This window comes from Strix aluco, chromosome 2 (assembly GCF_031877795.1).
Source record: "Strix aluco isolate bStrAlu1 chromosome 2, bStrAlu1.hap1, whole genome shotgun sequence".
Lineage (NCBI taxonomy): Eukaryota > Metazoa > Chordata > Aves > Strigiformes > Strigidae > Strix > Strix aluco.
In genome coordinates, this window is record NC_133932.1 from 137,648,404 (window position 1) to 137,667,742 (window position 19,339).

Here is a 19,339-nt window from a genome sequence, read left to right on the forward strand (position 1 = left end):
CAGGTTCCTCTTGCCTGGTGCTGGTGGAGCTCCCATCCTGCAGCTATGGGGGGGCCAGGGACGAGCCACTCTCGTGGGACACCCATGGCCACCATCGTCCCCAGAGCGGGCGGGGGGGTTGTGGGCAGTGGGTGCATCAGGGTGATGCGTCCAGGGGGCCGTCAGGCAGCTTGGCCCAGGACCAGCACGCTCATGAGGAAGACCATGAGGAAGAAGACCCACATGAAGAAGCGGTCCATCACCTTGGCCACCTTCTTCCACTCGCCGGTCCGGCACTGGGCGGCTCGGTGGCGTCGGAAGCAGCCGGCAATGTAGCCAACGTTCCTCAGCAGCCCATCGTGGTGGCACAGGCAGCGGTCCCGGGGACAACCTCTGGCCTCAGCACCCACTTCCCCCTCGCCAGGGCTCTCCCCCAGCCCTGCAGCGTCCCCTCCGTCTGCCCGCTCGCCCAGAGCCCGCCGGGGGCTCTTGCAGCTCTCGCCCACCTCGTAGACACAGCAGAGCCGGGCCATGTGGTGCAGGATGAGCCGCCTGGCCCAGGGGGGCACGGGCCGGGCCCCCGGGCTGCAGTGGTGGACGCTCATGATGAAGATTGTCAACGCAGTTGAGGCCGTGATCATGGTCATGGTGGCGATGTAGTACTTCCCTGCGTGGGCAACGGACAGGGATGCTGCGAAGGGGTAGAGACCCCCACCCTCCCCTCCCCACGCCACAGCCACCCTCGCATGGGTGCTGCCCATCCATCCCCTCGTGGGTCCCATGGGAGGGTTCTGGGTGCTGTCGAGGCTCACCGATGAGCGGGACGCTCTCCAAGGGCGGCATGCTCTCTGCCACCAACAGCTGGAAGACGGTGAGGGCCAGCAACACCGTCACCCCCAGTGAGACCTTCTCCCCCGAGTCGGCTGGCAGGTAGAAGCTGAGCAGCGCCAGGAAGGAGACCATGATGCAGGGCAGGAGCAGGTTGAAGATGTAGAAGGAGGCGTGGCGGCGGAGGAGCAGGGTGTAGGTGACATCAGGGTAGGGCTCGGAGCAGCAGCCGTAGGTGATGACGTTCCTCGTGGCCGGCATGCCCAGCACCTCCCACTCCACGTTCTCCACGAAATCCGTCAGGTCCGCGGTGTCCAGGCGGTTGTGGAGGTCAATCTGGTTCCCGTTGTAGGTCCAGGAGCCAAAGGTGAGGCGGCAGCGCTGCCCGTCAAAGGGGAAGTAGGAGACGTCCACCTTGCAGGAGCTCTTGGTGATGGCAGGCGAGTCCCACATGATGAGCCCGTCAGAGCGCAGCACCACGTTGGTCTCCATTGAGCCACCGAAGCGGTCGTCAGCGCTGGGGGAGGGACGGCCGTAGGGCCGGGATGGCCCCGAGCCCCACGTGGGCCAGGGCTTTGCAGGGCCAAGCGCCTGCCCCCAACGCTGTGTCCCCTCCCTGCATCACCCTGCCCCCCAAAGTGTGGGCTCGGTGGTGCTGGCCCCCCCCACCCTCATCACCCACACTGGGACCCGCCCCGTGCAGCCCCAAGGTTGGAAATACCTCCCGTGCAGCCCCTCCCCAGTCCCAGCCTGAGCCCTCCCAGCTCCGGGAGCCGTTGGGGGCGGGGGGGGGTGTGTGTGTCCAGCACAACCCACTTGTTGTAGAGGATGATGTCCGGCTGCCAGACGTAGCTGCTGGGGATGCGGATGCTGTCGATGCCGCCGTAGGTGTCCTTGTCCCAGGCGAGGTGGGCGTCCAGCCAGGCCTGGCGGACCCACAGGTAGGTGGTGAGGACCTGGTTCCTCTCGTCCTGCCGAGGGCAGCGGGTGGGTGCAGGGGACAGACCCTGGTGCCACCCACACCCCCCCGTCAGTCCCCAACACTCTGCGAGGGTTCCGGAGGGGCTGAGCTGCCTTCAAGGGTGCTGCTTTTGGGGTGGGGGTGGAGAGATCTGAGTCACAGAATCCCAGAATCATCGAGGTTGGAACAGCCCTTGAAGCTCCTCCAGTCCAACCATGAACCTCACCCTGACCGTTCCCAACTCCACCAGATCCCTCAGCGCTGGGTCAGCCCGACTCTTCAACCCCTCCAGGGATGGGGACTCCCCCCCTGCCCTGGGCAGCCCATTCCAACGCCCAACAACCCCTTCTGCAAAGAAATCCTTCCTAAGAGCCAGTCTGACCCTGCCCTGGCGCAGCTTGAGGCCATTCCCTCTTGTCCTGGGGCTGGTTCCTTGGCTCAAGAGACTCATCCCCCCTCTCTGCACCCTCCTCTCAGGGAGTTGGAGAGGGCCAGGAGGTCTCCCCTCAGCCTCCTCTTCTCCACACTAAACCCCCCCAGTTCCCTCAGCCGCTCCCCATCACACCTGTGCTCCAGACCCTGCACCAGCTCCGTTGCCCTTCTCTGGACACGCTCATTCATCCCGGCCCCCTGGCTCCAGCCTTTTCTCTCTCTTGGGGAAGGAACAGCGTTGCCTCTCCTGCCCCGTCCCTGTGCCCATCCCTGTGCCCAGCGCAGACGTCTGCACTGCTGGCTCATAGAATCACAGAATCCCAGAATCCTTCAGGTTGGAAAAGCCCCTCGGGATCATCGAGTCCAACCCTCAGCCTGACTCTACAAAGTTCTCCCCTACCCCACATCCCCCCACAGCTCATCCAAACGGCCCTTAAACACACCCAGGGATGGGGACTCCACCCCCTCCCTGGGCAGCCTATTCCACTCTCTGACCACTCTTGCTGGGAAACATTTTTTCCTCATGTCCAGTCTGAACCTCCCCTGTTGCAGTTTAAAGCCGTTCCCTCTTGTTCTGTCACTAATTCCCTGGGAGAAGAGACCAGCACCAACCTCTCTACAACGTCCTTTCAGGGAGCTGTAGAGAGTGATGAGGTCTGCCCTCACCTTCTCCTCCTCACACTGAACAGTCCCAGCTCCTTCAATCTCTCCTCACAGGATTTATTCTCCAGGCCCTTCCCCAGCTCGTTGCCCTCCTCTGCACTCGCTCCAGCCCCTCGAGATCTCTCTGGTATTGAGGTGCCCAAAACTGGACACAACACTCCAGGTGTGGCCTCACCAGTGCAGAGCACAGGGGGACTGTCACCTCCCTGCTTCTGCTGGTCACACTATTGCTGATCCAAGCCAGGATGCCGTTGGCTTTCTTGGCCACCCGGGCACACTGCTGGCTCCTGTTCAGCTGCTTGTCAGTGAGAACCCCCAGATCCTTCTCTTCCAGGCAGCTCCAGCCACCCCTCCCCAAGCCTGTAGCCATGCAGGGGGTTGTTGTGTCCCAAGTGCAGGACCTGGCACTTGGCCTTGTTGAAGCTCATGACTTGTGACAACAGCTCTGTGAGAACCACGAGCTGAGAAAAACAGCCTGAGAAAGCGATGAAAGAGAGCAGGGGGGGTGGAGGCCGTTCGAGCTGAGGAGTGCCTCAAACACTCGCAAGTAACAAAACTACGGGCCCAGGGTGGATGGTGGGAGGTGGAAGCTGATGAGGCTGCCCCAGTAACACAGGGTGCAGCCGGAGGAGGGAGCCCTGTGGAGACAGGACGGCTCTGCTCTGGGGCACCTGGCCAGATTTCAAGGGGCATCTGTCCGGTGAATGCCCTTTGCTTCGTTATCCCCCACATGCATGTTAAAGTTAACACCCTCAATATGCTAACGAGGGCTAACATGATCGTGCTAATTACATCACCCCAGGAAACACCCGACCCCTCCCGTACATGGGATACGTAGGGATGTGGGTCGGCCTAGGGGACGGACCCAAGGGCAGTGGGTATAAATCAAGGGGGGGAAGAAAGGGGGGGCTGGAGAGTGCAGTGAAGGAAAGAGGACGGCTGCAAGCGAAGAAGACGGCTGCCTCCTGGAACCCCTGGCGGGATCAGCGCAGAAGCCCAGACCCGTGAACCCCACGCCATTCCCTCTCTCCCTCTTTTCCCTTTCCCATTAAGCAGTGCAAGGCATATTGTATTGCTTGCCACAACTTGCTAAATACTTAGCCAATTATCATGTGTTCAATTAGTACATTGTGGGTAGTTAATAAGTGTTTGGACTTGGAGAATTGTTGTCTGCTCCGTTGGGGATTTGTGAATCTGAGTCACTCGTCTCCCTCATCTGAGCGGGACGTGACACAGTATCACAGCTCCAGCCCCAGTAATGAGACCCCAATTCCAATATTGGAACTCCAGCTCAGTTTAAGGACCCAGCTCCCAGTATCAGCCCTCCAGCTCCAGTATTGAGCTTCAACACACGTATTGGGATGCCAGTCCCAGTATCTGGCCCCCAGCCCCAGTATCAAGACCCCAGCCTCAGTATCAGGACCCCATTCTGTGTATCGGGACACCGGTCCCAGTATCAAGACCCATCAGAGCTGCAAAAACGACGTCCTTGGGCACAATCCTGTCCGAGGCCCCTCACAGCAATGAGCACCAACTGCTGGCAGCCATCGGCTAGCAGGCATGCGCTCCCCCCTTTTCTTGAGACTTTGGGCTCACAAATCCAAGCTCTCAGCACTCAACACCCAAACCTCAGTTTGCGGCAGAAAAAGAGCCGCCGTCGCTGTGGCACAAGAGTCAGAGGTCCCTCAGCCGGAGCGGATGCGGTCGTTCCTTTGGCCAGTGCTGATCAGTAAATGGCAAGTATGGAAGCACAGAGGGATCGGCGGGCAACGCCCCGCTACTCGCTACCCCCCCATTGGGACGGGACACAAAGATGGTCCCGTGAAGGTTCCTACGTGGATCTCGGGCGTTACACGCAGGCAGGCAGAAAGCGCCACGTCCCAACGCGCCGGGGCCTGGCCTCAGCTACGGGGTCTCGCAGCTACGTTGGCCCCGGGGACCTGAGCGGTTTGGCTCTGAGCCTCCAAGCGTGCCGTGCCGTGCCGTGCCGACACAGGGGTCCCTGATTTCGAGGGGGACACCCCAGCCCCTCCTGAGTCCCTCGCAGGGGGAAGGGCGTGGCAGTGGGGGCTGCCGGGTGTCACCGGGTGTCACTCTGCCCACCCTGTGATGTCACAAAGGGGGCTCCGCCCGCCTGCCCCACTATAAAAGGCCGCAGCCGCACTGGGCCCACAGTCATGGCGCGTGGCAACGGGCCCACCCTGGCCCAGAGGCTCCCGCTACTGATGCTCAACGTGCTGCTCGTCCTGAGCAATGCCACGTCGAGGGCCAAGAGCTTCTGTGTAGGTGACGCTGCACCGTGCTGTGCTGGGGGGGTGGGATGCTGTTGGGTGGTGGTGGGGGCTGTGGTGTGGGCCTGAGAGCTGCTCCCGTCTCACCCAGCTCTTGGGGTCCTGCAGGAGATGAGGAAAAAGGAGAAACGTTGCAGAAGGAGAGCGAAAGCCCAGATGCAGAAGCCAAGTGCTGAGCGGTCACGGTCCCGAGCACCCTGCAAACGGCCGACACCCCACGGCAGGCCTGAGCAAACTCCATCTCCTTCCTGGGCGGCTTCTCCACCGACAGAGAGAGGAATGAAGGAGCCCGCACCGACCCTGGAGACATGGTGAGTGCCGGGGGAGACCCCTAGATCCTGCCCCAGCCCCTCAGCCCGTGCCCTGCCCGTCCCGCCGGAGGGGCCGGCTCGGTGCAGCAGGTTCACTCCCCTCTGCTCCTCTGCAGTGCCATCGCGAAGGCGCCAAGCACGGGCGACCTGTGGCAGCGGCTACCCAGGAGGATGTACTCCTCAAGCCCCCCCTTGATGTCCAGCTCCGTTTCCTTGGACAGCTTCTTCTGTGACCCGCCCAGGCAGCGCTTGTATCAGCCGCATTGGATACACTCCTCGACGAGTGGCTCCATTTCATCAGGGGACAGCTGCTTCTGCATCCCGGAGTGCCCCGAGGACAATCAGGGGCTGGTCGCAACAGCGGGCGGCGATGGGACCCTCCCCAAGGAGGGCCTCCAGCCCCCCACCTGCAGGGAGGTGGAGGCGAAGCTGCTGCAGCCAGGAGCCAAAATGTGGCTCAATGGGCAGAGAGTGGAGCTGCCACGGGGGCTCCTGGACACAGACGAGGCTGTGGATGGGGACAAGATCAGGAGGAACAACGTGGCACCGGACAGAAGTGCCCGGCTCTGGAGGTGTCTCAAGGCCTGCTGGAATGGTGCTTACAGTCCTCCTGCTGCTGCTGCTTCCCCAAGCCCCCGAGGTGACAACGCTGGTCCCAGAGGAGCAACGGGCACCCTGGAGACAGCAGACGGGGGTGTAGGGCTGGGAACCTCCCTGGGCTGACCCCACCTTATACCATAAAAAATTAAATGATCTTTTCTCCATCCCTGGTGCCGTGGTTCTTCCACCCAGCCCTTGATGCGCCTTCTCCCCCGTCCCACTGCCAAACCTCCCCTTTGCTGACCTCCCCCTCCTCTGCCGGGTCTCCCCCAGGTCCTGGCTCCGAGCTCCCCCGGGCTTCGTCCCCTCTGTCCGGCCCCGCGTCCGTAAGCACCACAATGGGGACATTTTCTTGGCCCAGAGCTGCTCCTGCCAGAGCAGGCAGGGACTGTGCCTGCCTGCACCCTGCCTCCTGACCCCCTCCAGAGCCTGGGGGCTGCGGGTCAGGGGCCGACCCCCTGGTATGCCCCCACCAGCTATATGCCCCCAGGTACCATGCAGCAGAGCGTCTCTCTGGCTGGGTAGGGCAGCAGATGCTGGGGGGACACGGAGCGGGGCCAGACAGGGACCGGCACCCCCGGGAGCAGCAGCTAGAACTCGGGGCACCACAGGGCTTTGTTTTGGGGGATGGGAAACCCCTCCTGAGCTGCACCAATCCTCGCGGGAAATGCTCTGCCCACTCACCCCCCCTCCGCTGCAGAGCTCCAGATGGCGCCACAAGGGCTGGGCACAGCCCCATTCACGGAAGGATCCCGCCAGCCCTCAGGGCAGTGACACCCCGCAACCTCCCCAGCCCCCAGCCCCCCGGCAGGAGAGGGAGGACACAGTCCAGGGTTTATTTGGTTTTTGTTGGGTTTCTTGGGTGGGACGTGGAATGGGATGATGTGGCCCTGGCTGGGGTGGCGGTCCCGCTGTCAGGTTCCTCTTGCCTGGTGCTGGTGGAGCTCCCATCCTGCAGCTATGGGGGGGCCAGGGACGAGCCACTCTCGTGGGACACCCATGGCCACCATCGTCCCCAGAGCGGGCGGGGGGGTTGTGGGCAGTGGGTGCATCAGGGTGATGCGTCCAGGGGGCCGTCAGGCAGCTTGGCCCAGGACCAGCACGCTCATGAGGAAGACCATGAGGAAGAAGACCCACATGAAGAAGCGGTCCATCACCTTGGCCACCTTCTTCCACTCGCCGGTCCGGCACTGGGCGGCTCGGTGGCGTCGGAAGCAGCCGGCAATGTAGCCAACGTTCCTCAGCAGCCCATCGTGGTGGCACAGGCAGCGGTCCCGGGGACAACCTCTGGCCTCAGCACCCACTTCCCCCTCGCCAGGGCTCTCCCCCAGCCCTGCAGCGTCCCCTCCGTCTGCCCGCTCGCCCAGAGCCCGCCGGGGGCTCTTGCAGCTCTCGCCCACCTCGTAGACACAGCAGAGCCGGGCCATGTGGTGCAGGATGAGCCGCCTGGCCCAGGGGGGCACGGGCCGGGCCCCCGGGCTGCAGTGGTGGACGCTCATGATGAAGATTGTCAACGCAGTTGAGGCCGTGATCATGGTCATGGTGGCGATGTAGTACTTCCCTGCGTGGGCAACGGACAGGGATGCTGCGAAGGGGTAGAGACCCCCACCCTCCCCTCCCCACGCCACAGCCACCCTCGCATGGGTGCTGCCCATCCATCCCCTCGTGGGTCCCATGGGAGGGTTCTGGGTGCTGTCGAGGCTCACCGATGAGCGGGACGCTCTCCAAGGGCGGCATGCTCTCTGCCACCAACAGCTGGAAGACGGTGAGGGCCAGCAACACCGTCACCCCCAGTGAGACCTTCTCCCCCGAGTCGGCTGGCAGGTAGAAGCTGAGCAGCGCCAGGAAGGAGACCATGATGCAGGGCAGGAGCAGGTTGAAGATGTAGAAGGAGGCGTGGCGGCGGAGGAGCAGGGTGTAGGTGACATCAGGGTAGGGCTCGGAGCAGCAGCCGTAGGTGATGACGTTCCTCGTGGCCGGCATGCCCAGCACCTCCCACTCCACGTTCTCCACGAAATCCGTCAGGTCCGCGGTGTCCAGGCGGTTGTGGAGGTCAATCTGGTTCCCGTTGTAGGTCCAGGAGCCAAAGGTGAGGCGGCAGCGCTGCCCGTCAAAGGGGAAGTAGGAGACGTCCACCTTGCAGGAGCTCTTGGTGATGGCAGGCGAGTCCCACATGATGAGCCCGTCAGAGCGCAGCACCACGTTGGTCTCCATTGAGCCACCGAAGCGGTCGTCAGCGCTGGGGGAGGGACGGCCGTAGGGCCGGGATGGCCCCGAGCCCCACGTGGGCCAGGGCTTTGCAGGGCCAAGCGCCTGCCCCCAACGCTGTGTCCCCTCCCTGCATCACCCTGCCCCCCAAAGTGTGGGCTCGGTGGTGCTGGCCCCCCCCACCCTCATCACCCACACTGGGACCCGCCCCGTGCAGCCCCAAGGTTGGAAATACCTCCCGTGCAGCCCCTCCCCAGTCCCAGCCTGAGCCCTCCCAGCTCCGGGAGCCGTTGGGGGCGGGGGGGGGTGTGTGTGTCCAGCACAACCCACTTGTTGTAGAGGATGATGTCCGGCTGCCAGACGTAGCTGCTGGGGATGCGGATGCTGTCGATGCCGCCGTAGGTGTCCTTGTCCCAGGCGAGGTGGGCGTCCAGCCAGGCCTGGCGGACCCACAGGTAGGTGGTGAGGACCTGGTTCCTCTCGTCCTGCCGAGGGCAGCGGGTGGGTGCAGGGGACAGACCCTGGTGCCACCCACACCCCCCCGTCAGTCCCCAACACTCTGCGAGGGTTCCGGAGGGGCTGAGCTGCCTTCAAGGGTGCTGCTTTTGGGGTGGGGGTGGAGAGATCTGAGTCACAGAATCCCAGAATCATCGAGGTTGGAACAGCCCTTGAAGCTCCTCCAGTCCAACCATGAACCTCACCCTGACCGTTCCCAACTCCACCAGATCCCTCAGCGCTGGGTCAGCCCGACTCTTCAACCCCTCCAGGGATGGGGACTCCCCCCCTGCCCTGGGCAGCCCATTCCAACGCCCAACAACCCCTTCTGCAAAGAAATCCTTCCTAAGAGCCAGTCTGACCCTGCCCTGGCGCAGCTTGAGGCCATTCCCTCTTGTCCTGGGGCTGGTTCCTTGGCTCAAGAGACTCATCCCCCCTCTCTGCACCCTCCTCTCAGGGAGTTGGAGAGGGCCAGGAGGTCTCCCCTCAGCCTCCTCTTCTCCACACTAAACCCCCCCAGTTCCCTCAGCTGCTCCCCATCACACCTGTGCTCCAGACCCTGCACCAGCTCCGTTGCCCTTCTCTGGACACGCTCATTCATCCCGGCCCCCTGGCTCCAGCCTTTTCTCTCTCTTGGGGAAGGAACAGCGTTGCCTCTCCTGCCCCGTCCCTGTGCCCATCCCTGTGCCCAGCGCAGACGTCTGCACTGCTGGCTCATAGAATCCCAGAATCCCAGAATCCTTCAGGTTGGAAAAGCCCCTCGGGATCATCGAGTCCAACCCTCAGCCTGACTCTACAAAGTTCTCCCCTACCCCACATCCCCCCACAGCTCATCCAAACGGCCCTTAAACACACCCAGGGAGGGGGACTCCACCCCCTCCCTGGGCAGCCTATTCCACTCTCTGACCACTCTTGCTGGGAAACATTTTTTCCTCATGCCCAGTCTGAACCTCCCCTGTTGCAGTTTAAAGCCGTTCCCTCTTGTTCTGTCACTAATTCCCTGGGAGAAGAGACCAGCACCAACCTCTCTACAACGTCCTTTCAGGGAGCTGTAGAGAGTGATGAGGTCTCCCCTCACCTTCTCCTCCTCACACTGAACAGTCCCAGCTCCTTCAATCTCTCCTCACAGGATTTATTCTCCAGGCCCTTCCCCAGCCTCGTTGCCCTCCTCTGCACTCGCTCCAGCCCCTCGAGATCTCTCTGGTATTGAGGTGCCCAAAACTGGACACAACACTCCAGGTGTGGCCTCACCAGTGCAGAGCACAGGGGGACTGTCACCTCCCTGCTTCTGCTGGTCACACTATTGCTGATCCAAGCCAGGATGCCGTTGGCTTTCTTGGCCACCCGGGCACGCTGCTGGCTCCTGTTCAGCTGCTTGTCAGTGAGAACCCCCAGATCCTTCTCTTCCAGACAGCTCCAGCCACCCCTCCCCAAGCCTGTAGCCATGCAGGGGGTTGTTGTGTCCCAAGTGCAGGACCTGGCACTTGGCCTTGTTGAAGCTCATGACTTGTGACAACAGCTCTGTGAGAACCACGAGCTGAGAAAAACAGCCTGAGAAAGCGATGAAAGAGAGCAGGGGGGGTGGAGGCCGTTCGAGCTGAGGAGTGCCTCAAACACTCGCAAGTAACAAAACTACGGGCCCAGGGTGGATGGTGGGAGGTGGAAGCTGATGAGGCTGCCCCAGTAACACAGGGTGCAGCCGGAGGAGGGAGCCCTGTGGAGACAGGACGGCTCTGCTCTGGGGCACCTGGCCAGATTTCAAGGGGCATCTGTCCGGTGAATGCCCTTTGCTTCGTTATCCCCCACATGCATGTTAAAGTTAACACCCTCAATATGCTAACGAGGGCTGACATGATCATGCTAATTACATCACCCCAGGAAACACCCGACCCCTCCCGTACATGGGATACGTAGGGATGTGGGTCGGCCTAGGGGACGGACCCAAGGGCAGTGGGTATAAATCAAGGGGGGGGAAGAAAGGGGGGGCTGGAGAGTGCAGTGAAGGAAAGAGGACGGCTGCAAGCGAAGAAGACGGCTGCCTCCTGGAACCCCTGGCGGGATCAGCGCAGAAGCCCAGACCCGTGAACCCCACGCCATTCCCTCTATTCTCTCCATCTCCCCCCTTCCCCTGTCCCCCTTTTCCTTCGCTTCCATGAAGCAGTGCAGGGCACACTGTATTGCCTGCCACAACTCATTATATACTTAGCCAATTATCATGTGTCCAATTAGCACATTGTGGGAAGTTCATAAATAGCTGGACTTTGAGGCTTGTCTTAAGAAATACCAATTCTCCATCCAACAAACTCGGACGGGGAGAACCTGGAAGTGACCTCTCAGCTCTAAGCCAGGAGAGGTTCAAGCAGTGGCAGCCATGAGCGGCCGGGAAATGTCGGTGCTTGACTGCTCCCCTATTTTTGAGAAACTGCAGGAGTACGAGGCTTGTCCTACTCCTCCAGTAATGGTCTGGGCCCATAATAATTGGCATAATGCAGAAGCAGTGGCAAGCTGTATCAGTCTGCTTGAGGAGGGGCAAGGGTCGCAACCAGGAAAGGAAAAGCTACGGTGTGCGCTGTATTAGGGGCAGCACTGACTGCAGCCCAAAAAGAGGAACATTTTCGCCGAGAATTAGAAGAGGAATTTATCAAATCCTTGCAAGATCAGGCACAATTTCTCCAGGATCATTTGGCCAAGGAACGTAATGTTCATGAACAAAAAGCTAAACACTTGCAGAAGCAAATTGAATTTTTGCAAAGCCAGTTAGCTGCTGAGCATAACACCAGTCAGTGACTCCACACGGCTCCATCGGGTGTCTTGGACCAAAAAAAAATCTTACGGTCTGAATTAGAGGAGAAAAAACAAGAAATCCGCAACCGGACAGATCTCGGCTCTGTTCTGGAGAGTGAACAGGGAGTTACGAGTCTGGCAAAATCAGCAGCCAGACCCTCGTATCCAACAAAGGAGTTAGAGATAAGCCAAGAAATTTTTCACCCTGAAAACGAGGGGGCAAATTTAAAACCATTAATTAAAACAGAGACCACCGATGGCCAGGGTGGAGAAGCTCCGCAGGTCACCATTTGAATGACACCATTTTCAGTGACGGAGCTTGCGAAAATTTGGGAGAAATACACCCGAGGAGCTCAGGAAACCGGGACTGAGTACGTGTGGAGGGTATCTGACTGGTGGCGACCGAATCTTGTTATCAGCAGATGAGGCCCGGGGGTACTGGGGGTCAGGGGTTTTTTTAATTACTAATGACCAGACAGAGCCGTGGTCGTTAACTCAACGAGCTGCTTATTGGGCTGGGGGTCTGGATCCCTTGGAAAGGGGGGGATCCAGTATGTATTGAGACCCCAACCATAAATCATTTGACTGAAAGTCTGCAGAAGGCTGCTTGTCTCCAATTAACGCATGCCAGGCGTTCGGTTCCGCAGCAGCCTTCCCGGGTGCTGTTAATTGCTAATCCTGATCAAATGACTCCCCTGATTCGGGGCTTGCCGGCCTCTTTGAAATTAGATGCGTTAGAACTACAAGATCGTTTGCGGGATGTATTAGTCCCGCGAGGGGGGAGACAGGCAGGGGGAGGACCCAGTAAGCTCAAGACTTAATAAATTACATCCAGAGAATGAGCCTTACCGGGCCAAGGGGTAAACCTAAGCCCTCGGTAGGCAGAGAGGAACAGCAGGAAGATCCGTCTCCTTCCTCTCCGCGAGTATTAAGGGCAAAGAGAGACCTCTTGTGGGTTGAGGGAATTGGACTGGGGATTCCCCGAGAGTTAATGGACAATATGCCTACTACAGTTTTAGAAAAGCTCATTGGAGCCCGGAAAGACGAAAGGCAGGTGCCCCCCTCAACCGAGCAGACCTTTAGGGAGACTGGAGGGACAGAACTGAAACCTGGCAGGAAGGTGGTAATTGCTTCTCAAACACCAACTGCCCCTGAAGAGGACTTGATTGATTTAGGGTCGGGAAACCAGACACCTTGTCCCCAGTAAGTGAGCGGGGGGGGGGGTGGGGGTGGCGGGGGGGGTGCAGTTAAGGAGGCTTGCAGAAAATTGTAACGGAGACTTGTTGATCACCTTTCCCCTTGGCCTCCTTAAAACTCCAGTTACATTTCTAGTAGATAGGGGGGCTCAGATCTCAGCACTCAGAGCTGATGTTGCCAAGCACAATGGCACAATTGCTGACAAAAAGCAGATCTGGGTTACAGATGGTTTTGGGGACTCTAAGCCACAGTCGACTGCTCAGGTAAAATGCTGGTTGCCTGGTGCAAGAGAGGCTGTTATGATCCTGGGAAATTTCCCCACAAATGTCCTGGGACTTGACCTATTGAAGGGACAAGCCTGGGTGGATTCAAAAGGAAGGGAATGGAAATTTGGGTCCCCAACTGCCTCTGTAAGACTTTTACAGCAAGCGCCTGCGCTTCCTCCTTCTAAAATTGTGCATGTGAAACCTTACGCCTTACCGTTAGGTGCTGGGGGGGGATCACTCTGGTCATAGCAGAGCTGCAGGAACAAGGGATAATTATCCCAACTCACTCACCCTATAACTCCCCAGTGTGGCCAGTCCGTAAATCTAATGGTTTTATTTATTTGCCCTAACTAACCACTGACTCTTGATGATGAAATGCCAATACAGGTCCTCTAACAGCTGCAGTACCGGTCATAGCTGAACTGATGCAACCGTACAGGAACAAGCCCACCAGATCTTAACAACCACGGATGTAAAAGAGGCAATAAGCAGGGGATGGTCCGGAATTGTGCAATACCCTTATTTCAGTGTGTGGTCTATGTCGTACTCGGCTGGGAGAGCACCACCCTCTTAAGGACCAACCCCTACACCTAAGAGACAACCAGGGACTATGGGACGCCTGGCAGGTGGATTATATTGGCCCTTTCTGGCTCTCTGAGGGAAAACGCTCTGTATTGGTGGGGGTGGAAATAGCGTTGGGCCTAACCCAAGCAGAAGCTGTATCTCAAGCAACTGCAGAAAATACGGTGAGGGGGTTAAAACGCTGTTTTAGCTGCTTGCCTAAGCCCAGATCAATCCAATCAGACAATGGTCGTCACTTTAAGGTGGTTCAAGAGTGGGCTCGGGATGAAGGAATCCAGTGGATTTTCCATATTCCATCCTATCCCCAAGTGAATGGGATTGTGGAACGCACCAATGGGCTTATAAAGCAGGTCCTAAAACCCCACGAACTGGGACAGTCACAATGGGTGCCAGACACAGTTATGAGGGCCGGGGGATCCTCAGGGCTGGAGGATGCTCAGGGCCGGGGGATGCTCATGGCGAGGGGACACATGGTGCTGTGAGGGCCATGCAGGCCATCGCTTGGCACAGTCGGGGGGAGGGCCAGCAGTGCGATGGGGGCTTGCCCCTCTTGCCAGCCCCAGATCCTGCACCCCGGCCCTGCCTGCTGAAGGGGGGTGAGCGTGATGGGGAGAGGGAACGGGGATCTTGGGCCTCGTTTGTTATCAAACAGCAGCCGCAGCGGCCAGCAGCTCGGCAGGGCCCCGGAGAGGCTGCGGGAGAGCTGCTCTGCTGCCAGGGCCTGGCTGGCATTGCCACAGGGACCTGCCAGCTCCCGGCAGGGTGTGGGGCTGCAATCCTTCCCACCAGCACCAGCCTCCTGGGGCACAGGCCCTGTCGCCCTGGGGAGGATGGAGGGACCCCCTAACCCCCCCGCAGAGGCTGCCCCAGCCACACAGTCCTTCCCTGGGGTCCCCTCTGCCACCAGGGCTGCAGCATTCCCCAGGGCCCCCCAGGATAGATCCCACCCTCCCCAGCACGGTCGGACTGGAGAGAGGAGGATCAGCAAGAGAGAGAGGGGTGCCCCTGGCTGGAGGGTCTAGTAGGGATGTTGTCACCTGGGGAATTTCTTTTAGCATCAGTGTCACAACAGAGGCAAACGGTTGTTCTCAGCCCAGGCACGCGCAGCCCGCGGGGCCTCACCCCAGCCCTGCCTCCGACAAGCCCAGCGCTGCTGTGACTCAGTTTCCCCCAGCCCGGGGGTCACGGCAGGGCAGCGTCGCTCAGTGACGAAGCAGCATTATGATTCACACACCACAAAGCTGAGGAGATCAGACCTGATCTCCCGCGCAGCACAAGCCAAAGGCTGGACTGCCCAGGCTTCGCTCTCACTGGAGCGTGAGGGTTTGTTTTAGAAAAGGAGCCAGTTTTGAATTAAACAAAAATACCCTCTGGGGTGCAGTGGCCCTGCCCAGGCTCGAGGAGGCTGCACCAGTGTTTCCTTGTCCTGCCTGGCATCCTTTTCCTCAACTCACACCGCCCTTCCTGAACAACAGGGACAGCCACCAGGACAGTGACCTGTAAACCCCCACCAAACCAGGAGAGATGCTCCTCCATCTCTACGGTCTTCAGGGGCTGCAGAAATCCTGAAATCCAGCCCATTTCCCAGCTCCAGCCCTTCCTCCCAGGGCTGCGGAGCAGCCGGAGCACTGGCCTGGCTGAGGGTGGCTCTCCCAGGGCAATGCCACAGGGTCTCCGAGATGTTTTGAGGGGCAGTTTCATGGCCACATGCAGCCCCAGGACACCGGGATGTCTGCTTTTGTGCAAGACCTAGTGAATCCTGCTGAGCCTGCCAGGCTGTGCCAGGAGTGCCCTGTGCCCCTGGCAGCGTCTGCCATCCCCACACCTCCCAGGGCTTCCCGCTACCAGTGTCCTCATCCCCCATCACCCACAGCAATGGAAAGGTGGTTGTAACTGCTTACAAAATGGGGCCATGCCACCCGTCTCCCCGCTGCTTTGAACGCAGGAGGTGATAAATGTGCAGCACTTCCCTGGGGAGGTGAGCGAGGGTGGATGGGGAGTTAAAATGCTACCAGGGACTGCAGTAAACCTGCCACAGGATGATCAAATCTCCTGGCCCAGGGTGCTGCTCTTGCCCTTCTCCCGCGGGGCTGCCTTGTACACGCACCCGCAGCACCCATGTCCCAGCCACGGGGCCCGCCAGGCAATTACTGCAGTTATCAATCACCCCCACCCACTTCCAGTCAGGTTTTATAGGTATTGGAGCTGTGCAGGCCCCGCTCCCCTCCACCTTCCCCACCCCAAACGCTGACAGACGCGACCAGGGGGGTCTCAGGAAGGAGAACGAGGATGGGGCCGAGGACAAGGGGTGCTGGGCAGCCTTCGGCAGGGCTGTGCAAGTGTCCCGGCCCCACTGCTCGCTCCCTGCTCACCACGGGGGACGCGAGGGCTCCAGCCTGGCCAGTCTCAGCCCAGAGCACCCAGCGCTGTCACTGTGACCAGCCCTGTCCTGTCCCACGTCCCCACATCTTGCACTGCAACGGGACCAGTCGGCTGAAGCCCCGAGGGCAACTCGTAGCCCCCCAGGCCAGACCAAGCAGCCCCATCACCCCCCCATTCACGTACCCCACGCTGGCTGGGGTTACCCGGGAGCTGTGACCCCCCACCTTGGCCTGACTGTCCCACACCCTCTGTCCACCAGGAGGAAATTTGCCCCAGCAGCAACCTGCAGCCTGAGCTGTTGGGTGGGCAGCGGGGTCCCTTTTGGCCCTTTACAGAGATGCTCTGGCCTCTGAACAGCATCAGCCCCACGTGCCCTCGAGGGGAGAGCCAGCCTCGCTGGGCACAGCCTCCCCTGAGCCCTCCAGATGGGTGGGAGACCTGCCCCGCGCCCAAGCGGACACGGGGCTCCGGCTGCTTTGTGCACCCTGCAGAATCCCAGCGGCTCCACCAATCTGCAGCCATGGGGTAAACTGGAAGGAGGTGTCCCCCAGTTTGGAGATGGAGAGAGGGCACTGCTCTGTGGCAGAGGGGCTGCAAGAGGAACCGAGCCAGGCTGAGCCCCAAAGGCCTTGGCACGTGGGTGCCCAAGAGACACCGGTCCCTACAGAATCCAGACATCCCCCATGCTGCTCCCACTACAACCAGGACTCACTGCGAGGAGGCAGAAGAAGGTGTCAGGCTCCCACCCGGTGCTGAAGGCCAGTGGGCATGAAGGCATGAGGGGGGGAATGGTACAAAGGGACACAGAGGGGTCCTCTGTCCCCCCCAGGCTGAACAGCATCCAGGTGGAAGGGGGGAGCAGTTTCAGGAATGGCTCCATCTCCCTCTCCAGGTTATCTTTGATGACTGCATCCCCTAAAACCCCCGTTACTGTCACCCTGTTTTCCCAGTTAGTGCCTGTGCTCTCCTGGCCCGTTTGCTGGGAAAAGCAGGCAGCCAAATAAGGAGCAGAAATAGTGGTGCGGGTTTTCTGGGAGACAGACTGCTGCCGCCTTCGCACAGGCTCAGCGTCAGCAGTAGTAGCAGCTGCTGAAAGAGCTCGACTTAAAGCTGTGATCTCTCCGTGAAAGAGTCAGTATTTCTCCCACAGTTCCCCCGATCCAGCCGCTGAGTCATCTTCTGCTCTTGATAGCACTTCCGCCTCCTTTCCTCTGCGTCTTCCAGGGGATGCTGGGCTAGATCCCCGGTCCTCTGCCGCACACCAGCTTCTCCCTGGCTCTCAGTATTAACGTGCGTGTTTTTCATGGCTGAGGCACTGGCCTTGCCACTCTTTGGCCATGGCCATCACGCCGCACCTGGAGCCAGCTGCTTCCAAACTCTGAATGGAACAGGTTCCTCGGAAGAAGGAAATACCCCTTGAACCAGGACTATCCCCCACCACCGCAGCAGGGAGAGTGGAGAAAGGGACAGATTTCAAATGCAGGTTCAGCCGAGTCAACTCTGTTCAACCCAGAACACTTTTGCAGGGTGGGAATGGGTTGTGAATTGTCCAGTGACCCACTAAGCTGGTGACCCCCTCTGAAAGACCGCATGAAGTCTTTGTGGGGTGACTGCAATCGCATCTAAGTCAGGAACAAAAAGGAAGCTCATCATGGGAGGAAACCAAAGGAAGAAAGAGTCATTCTGCTTGGTGACTGCGGTTGTCTTCATCTCACGCCATCTGCCAGAGCCCGGCTGTACTCCTGGGGCAGTGCAAAGCCCTGGACCTCGCAAGAGAGACAGTCAAAATCAAACAGCCTCTTCAAGTGAACAGCATTTCCACAGATGTTTCTGGGTCAAGGAATTAACTGTAATTCCACCCGAAGGAGGGAAATGGAAGAGGTCTTTTTAACTTGGGTAATTTTGGTGGTCTTGTTTTGGCACAGCTATGCAAACAGTTATGGTACAGCTTTTCGAACAGTTGCCCCAGGGCAACTGAGAGACCAGCAATCAGAGCTGGGGAATTAGCACAGTGTGCTACGAGGCACAAAACAACCAGGAGGCCGAGGATTAGACTCTTCCATCTGTATTTTCTCCTCACAGACTGGATCCAGTAAGAAATGCCCAAGATACCTAAGACGCTCACAACTTTCCCTGTAGCCTAGGGGCCTCAGAGCCAGAGTCACAGAGCAGCCCAGGTCTTTGTCCCTGGCAGGGTTAAAATACTTCTGTGCAGCTCAGCCCATGGCTCAGGGCCTCCACCTCACCCTCATGGTTTCCTCTGCTTTGGCCAGAAATGTTCCTCAAGCCTGACAGCTCTCCACTCACAGCAGGAGTGCTGCCAGCTGGGCAGCCTGGCACCACAGCACCGTCAGGATCTTCAGGATGTCTTCTCTCAGGGCCCAGACCAGTACAAAAGCACACAGCACACACCAGCAGGACTGGGAAAACCAGGAGATCTTCATCAGGAGAACTGGAGAGAGCCTCCTTCCTGAGGACACTTGCAGCCTGCCAGGGACAGTGCTCCTTGGGTGATGGGGAGCACAAGTGTGAATCCCTCCTCCAAAGGGAAGACGTGAACTCAAGACTTGCCCAGCTTTACCAGCTACGTGGTCAGATACATAATCATCAGCTTCATCAATGGCTGCTTTGAAAGAGAGGCCTGAACTCTGTTGCCTGCTGAAAGGAAGGTTGGACCTTTTGGTCCAGAAGAGGGGTCAGCACCCAGACATCACATAGCGTGTCAGCTCTGGATTGAGAGAAGATGCAAATCTCTGCAGCAAATCTCTGGTCCAGTCCTGGGTTCCCTGCAGAGCACACCAGGGCGGTGGACTCACACGCAGGCTCCCAGCTCCCTTCCTACCAGGCAAGACAGAAGCGTGTGGGTGAGAGCAGGGAGCCACGCTTTCCTTGGTGTGTCTGTCCCCTTGATCCATGGCAGGATCAGACCTGCTTTGTGGCTTCACATTGCGTGAATATAAGGTACTGAAGCAACCTTGGTTGGGTTTTGAGTGCTGTCCCGTCTCAGCGCTTGTTTCCTAGCTGAGAAAGACCCAGCTGAGGTGCCAGCTGCACGTGCCTGTGGCTCTGACAGTGTGAATGAAGCAGCCTGTTCAGACAGAGGAAATTTCACTGTGGAAATCAGCGCAGGAGTAACAAGAAGAACCTGTTAGCACAGAGGGTCCACTCCAGCCACAGCTGTCTCAGAGCTGGGTGGAGGTAAAGTATTGTGCAGCCTCAAGAAGTTTGGGTTTTGTTGCTACATTTCCTTCCAACACTCACCTCTCTCAGGAGTTGGGTTTATCTTGGTCAGTCTGATCTCACCACAGCCGTGCTGGAGGGGAGGAGGCTGGTTTTCCTCTGAAGCAGTTTAATCCATGA

At 59.2% G+C, this 19,339-nt stretch overlaps 2 protein-coding genes across 2 annotated transcripts; both read right to left on the reverse strand.

Moving 5' to 3' along the window:
* Positions 1-113: 113 nt before the first annotated feature.
* LOC141920341 (neuronal acetylcholine receptor subunit alpha-10-like) lies at positions 114-1,677 on the reverse strand. The gene is made up of 3 exons (XM_074817049.1): positions 1,624-1,677; positions 792-1,324; positions 114-646 (listed from the first exon to the last, which is right to left on the reverse strand). Exons 2-3 carry the CDS (start codon positions 1,297-1,299, stop codon positions 162-164), a joined length of 993 nt encoding a protein of 330 aa, XP_074673150.1. The 5' UTR covers positions 1,300-1,324; positions 1,624-1,677; the 3' UTR covers positions 114-161.
* Positions 1,678-7,093: 5,416 nt separating this feature from the next.
* LOC141920342 (neuronal acetylcholine receptor subunit alpha-10-like) lies at positions 7,094-8,657 on the reverse strand. Its single transcript, XM_074817050.1, has 3 exons — positions 8,604-8,657; positions 7,772-8,304; positions 7,094-7,626 (listed from the first exon to the last, which is right to left on the reverse strand). The coding sequence occupies exons 2-3, from the start codon at positions 8,277-8,279 to the stop codon at positions 7,142-7,144; spliced, it is 993 nt and encodes a 330-aa protein (XP_074673151.1). The 5' UTR covers positions 8,280-8,304; positions 8,604-8,657; the 3' UTR covers positions 7,094-7,141.
* Between the last annotated feature and the right edge of the window lie 10,682 nt (positions 8,658-19,339).

Coding starts and splice junctions, on each gene's coding strand:
- LOC141920341 (XM_074817049.1), bottom strand. CDS start 1,299: ATGGAGACCAACGTGGTGCTGCGCTCTGACGGGCTCATCATGTGGGAC. Junction 647..791: donor GGAGAGCGTCCCGCTCATCG/GTGAGCCTCGAC, acceptor TTGCCCACGCAG/GGAAGTACTACATCGCCACC.
- LOC141920342 (XM_074817050.1), bottom strand. CDS start 8,279: ATGGAGACCAACGTGGTGCTGCGCTCTGACGGGCTCATCATGTGGGAC. Junction 7,627..7,771: donor GGAGAGCGTCCCGCTCATCG/GTGAGCCTCGAC, acceptor TTGCCCACGCAG/GGAAGTACTACATCGCCACC.